This window comes from Protobothrops mucrosquamatus, unplaced genomic scaffold (assembly GCF_001527695.2).
Source record: "Protobothrops mucrosquamatus isolate PMUCROS unplaced genomic scaffold, P.Mucros_1.0 scaffold1970, whole genome shotgun sequence".
NCBI lineage: Eukaryota > Metazoa > Chordata > Lepidosauria > Squamata > Viperidae > Protobothrops > Protobothrops mucrosquamatus.
This window is the reverse complement of record NW_015388087.1, coordinates 104,178-108,973: the sequence shown is the minus strand read 5'-3', so window position 1 is coordinate 108,973 and position 4,796 is coordinate 104,178. Positions and strand designations below refer to the sequence as shown.

Here is a 4,796-nt window from a genome sequence, read left to right as displayed (position 1 = left end):
AGAAAGAAAGAAAGAAAGAAAGAAAGAAAGAAAGAAAGAAAGAAAGAAAGAAAGAAAGAAAGAAAGCTGATGAACATCTGAACCTTCATGAAGAGGTTGATGAGCTGAAGAGTTTTGGGGGGGCTTCTAAACTGTGTGGTCCACTGAGTTCAGCCCTCCACCAGGAGCAATCTGACCCCTGCTCAGCAGCATGCATGCTGAGCAGGAAAGAACAAAAAAAGCATATGGTGGGCTCATCTTCTGGCCCTGGCTCCACCTGCTACTGGTGTTAACTCTGCCCAACATGACTCTCTACAGCCCTTAATAGACCCTAAAGAAATGCCGCCCTTTTACCACTCCATCTTCTAGGTTGCACTTACTAAGGGCAATGGAATTTACTTCCAAATAAACATACATAACATTCACTTGTGAATGTTTTTATGGCAGGATAGGCCATAGAAAAGGGTCATTTTTTCAGTGTTATCTACATTCTACACATAGGAGGTTTTGAATTTAAATTACCCCTATGGGAAGGATGCATTTAATGTACCTTGTTAAGTCCTAAACTTACCTAATCAAATGTGAATCTCTCTGTGTTTACTTAAGTTTACTTCTTAGTAGCTATACTTAGCATTGTAACTTTATCCATTGTACCACAGCTCTAATCATTTACAACTCACAATATAAACAACATTGCAATTGTCTGCATACCCCCATACACATGTACACGAAGTCAAAGTGCAGACCGACTATCCAAAGTCATACTCCTCCTTGAGACAACAGTGCAAAAATAACAGATGTAAACATATCCTATATCTATCTGCTTGTTGACCTTTTATTAAGCTCCAAATCAGCTGCTTTGGGTAGTTACCTTTTTCTGCCTCACATTAGCGCCAGCTCTGGATTTGAGTAATGTGTTACAATTAATCAAACCGAGATACAATAAATAGCCCTGAATAATGAAGTGAATTTCTAAGGGAATCCATTAAAGGGGCTTCTACTTTGAGAAGCAGGGGAAAAGAGGGAGCTGCATTTTAACACCTTGTTTTTATTATCCTTACACATCAAACCTCAGCCCCGAATTCTCCATTTCTTACCAGGGGAGAGTTGCATTTCAAAAGGACCGAGAACAATATATCCAGCTCACACCTCAATTCAAATTCTGCAATGACCTGTCAATGAGTGTCTTTTGCCACTTAGCAGTTGGCACCCTGGGGAAGTCTCAAGGTAGTGGATAGGGCTAGACTTCCTGCTGCCTTTCCTGGAGATGCACCAGCATGGAGAAGGCAAATAGCAAAGTAGTTATCAGGGCTGCCCCCTCCCTTCCTGCCAAGGGCAGCAAGCCAGGGTATTTTTCCATTGGGGAAAGGGAACAGGGCAGGATCAATCAGACTACTCCAAAGAAGGAGAATATAGCTCAGGATTGAAATGAAGGGGGGGAACAGGGCAGGATCAATCAGACTACTCCAATGAAGGAGAATATAGCTCAGGATTGAAATGAGGGGCTCCTTGGTGCTCTCTGAGCTTGGCTGTTTTGTTGTTGCAGACGTTTCATCACCCAAACCAGGTAACATCATCAGCGCTGATGATGTTACCTAGTTTGGGTAATGAAACAGCTGCAGGAAGACAACCAAGCTCAGAGAGCACCAAGGACCCCTCAATCAGAAGGCTTTCAAAAAAAAGGTATTTCCCAGTAAGGCAGGTACTCAGGTGAGATTGTAATTGGTTTTTGGGCTAGATTAACCATTCCAGAAGTAGAAAGAAGGGAGTTCAAAAAAAAAGATTAGGTTTATTAGTTTCATTCCTGGGCATTGCACTTTGTCACCCCCTTTTTATCTTCTTGCTCCAATTTTGCCAAAGCAGGACTTCTCAGAGCGAAGTCTTCTCCTTCTGACACAAGAACAATTCCCAAGTTGCTCAACAATGCCCCTGCTAGCTGGAAATTCTGGTAGTTGAGGTCCACTAATCTGAAGGGGGTTAACAGGTTGGGAGAAAGTGACTCAGCTACTCAGAATATACTCTGATGCCAACCTTTCTTTCATAGTCTGATGACCCCATACTTCACCTGAGGCAACACCAGAGACAATGAATCAGGGGATTCCTCAGTGCCAGTTTTTGTTATGGAAAAATGGAGCGAAGCCTACATATGTAAGCTTAATGCTTTATCCCCATATGTGGCTTTCCCACTACTACAACTTTTTTCTTTCTTTCAACCTGTTGCCCCCAGGTGTTTATCCTTAAAACAATCCCAGTATAAGAAACACAAGGAATTTCTGACACGCTCCCTCTTTCCAGGAGCTTTTTTAAAAAAAATTATGGTGAATTAAAATGAATTAGACAAAGCCCGATCCTAACTGTGAAAACAAAATTTAATACTGTGGCTAAGCCTCGGAATGCTGGAGCAACAGTGTGCCTCTAAACCAAGTACAAAGTGTATTTTTGCTACACATGTAGAAATCAAATCTACCCGTATACCTTCATCAGTATGTTCTCCAGCCCATCTCATTTTAAAAGGCTGTAATAAACTTTTAATTACTCAGTAATTAATGCTTTCTGAGAGCTCTTCAAGTTAGCAATAGAGAGGGGACTGATAAGAACATTGCTCAGATTGGGAAGATTATGGTCATGAAAAGTGATTTAGATAGTATGCAAACAAATAAATGCATCATGCTGATAAAGATAAAACGGTGCCCTCAAGTTGCCCTCAAGAGACAACCATGCATTTTTTTAGGAATATGCATGTTATCACTAGAAGTCTCCTATTAGCCGACTTCATTCTTACTACAACTTTTCCTTCCATCCTTTAGGTTTCTTAAGACTCTTGACAGAAAGCAAAAGTAGCTGTTCTACACAACTGAAACAAGTGAGAAAGCAAGTGTTTAAGCCATTTCAAACAAAATAGTTCCTTATTTAAAACACACCACCTTCAACACTCGTGGAAATGATCATGGCCGGGCACAAGAGATCAATGAACTTTCATTAATTCTTGAATCTAACATAATTTTTAATCTTTTATACCTCTTTTACAGCAACACAGACCTGCTTTTGGGGGAGGTGGGGTTTGCAATTCCTCACATCTGGAGAACATCAAGCAAAGTCTGAGACTCTAATGAAACAACAGTTCAATTTGGCATTGCAGGATTTAATTAGAGATTAAATTAGGGATTTATCTGTCCCCACGAGTGCTCATTTTGATGAGTCTAATTCATTCAAGCTCTGCATGAAAACTTAGCCTCTTACTCTTAGGGCAGATTTTCTGTCTCTACTCACTATTTATGCTACCTCTACCTTGACAGCTGTTCTATTTTCACAGGAATGCCACCCAAATTGCTCTACTTCATCCCTGCGCTGGGTCTATTTCCCTGCTTCCTGCTCCAGAAACCACTTTCATTCCAACTGGTTTCACTTGACTTTTGAATCTCCATGCTCTTATGCAACATCCAGACTACTTGCAATCCACTTCTCATCTGTGTACAATTTATTTTTCTGAGTGTCTCTTGTCATCACGGTTAAGTATCTGCCACTTTCCATCTAGCTATGCTACTTCCTTCTAAAATATTTCCCAACCAGAGTTTGCTGGGTTTTTTTTGTCCTTACAGTTCTATATCCTTCTGGCTTTGTTCTCTGTGCCTCCAAGCCATTCCATCTCAGATGCCTTCAGGAAAACCTTCCATGAACCTCAGAATGGCCATCAGTGCCCTTTGCCTCCTCACTTGTTCCTTCACTTACCAATGCTCATGACTCTGCCAAAGACAGATGTGTTGTCCACTGTGCTGCAGTTCCATCGCCTCTGCCTGAATTGGAATTGGCACTCTTTGATGGCGTTCTTAGCCCCCTCACCAATGTACATCATGTGTTCCTGGTATAGTTGGCACAACTTTCTCTGGCCTGGGGACAGCCCTGGTAGCTGGCTACACACTGGTTGGGCTCCAATGATGTACATCTCGGGTCTCTGGATTGGATTCATAGCCAATGACCTGGAATGAGGAAGACATTGTCAAGAAATGCCTTTGGCAGTCACTTTTGAGTGGTAAGACTTTGTCTCTCAGCGGAACCAGGACATAAAGACATAGACCTTTCCAAACACCAACAGAATGGTCAGGAGTGAGGAAGCTAAGATTTCCGTATTTAAGGACAACCACATAAGTGCCTAACTCAGGGGTCCTCAACCTTGGCAACTTTAAGACTTGGGGACTTCAATTCCCAGAATTCCTCAGCCGGCTGAGGAATTCTGGGAGTTGAAGTCCCCAAGTCTTAAAGTTGCCAAGGTTGAGGACCCCTGGCCTAACTGGTTCATCTTTATTGAATCACATCAGCTTCACCACAAGATGGATAATTAAATAGAGCTTTGTCCTGGAACTAAGTAGCTGAATTAACTCTCAGCTAAGAATCTTTCACACAGGTTGAGGGCCTGTCATACCACTCAGGGAAAGCCGGCTTTGACTGTGAGCTTTGGGAAGCTTCTCCCCAGGCTACAGTCCAGCAGCCAGTGAATCTGCTCCAAAGCAAGTTACCACTAAACGGTTGCCTCTTATTTTGTAAGCGATTCCCTAGAAGATCAATAGGAAGGATAGAGGAGGTGGTGGCAGGGTGCTCCAAGAAGTGGAGAGGGGGGGAGAGAACAAGGTTTTGGGAGTGCCTCATTCTCCAGAGGGAAAGAAACGCACAATCAGTTATTTCATTTTATAAACGGCAATGCTTCAAGAGGGCAAGACACTGATTGGACCCCCGGCGTGCAGCTCGGATTTCTTTCAACTGAGGAAAGTAGAGAAAAGCACTTTTTAGAAAACCCTTCAAAGAGAGCCTCGTTTTTCTCC

General features: G+C 42.4%; 1 protein-coding gene across 2 annotated transcripts in view; it reads right to left on the bottom strand.

The window, feature by feature from the left end:
* The window catches only part of WNT5B (Wnt family member 5B), a 30,329-nt gene that overhangs the window by 20,076 nt on the left and 5,457 nt on the right, over window positions 1-4,796 (bottom strand). For both annotated transcript variants that reach the window (XM_015823739.1, XM_015823738.2), the window contains one exon: window positions 3,709-3,956. In XM_015823739.1, coding sequence (XP_015679225.1) covers window positions 3,709-3,956 — 248 coding nt within the window. The remainder of the gene's footprint in view (window positions 1-3,708; window positions 3,957-4,796) is intronic.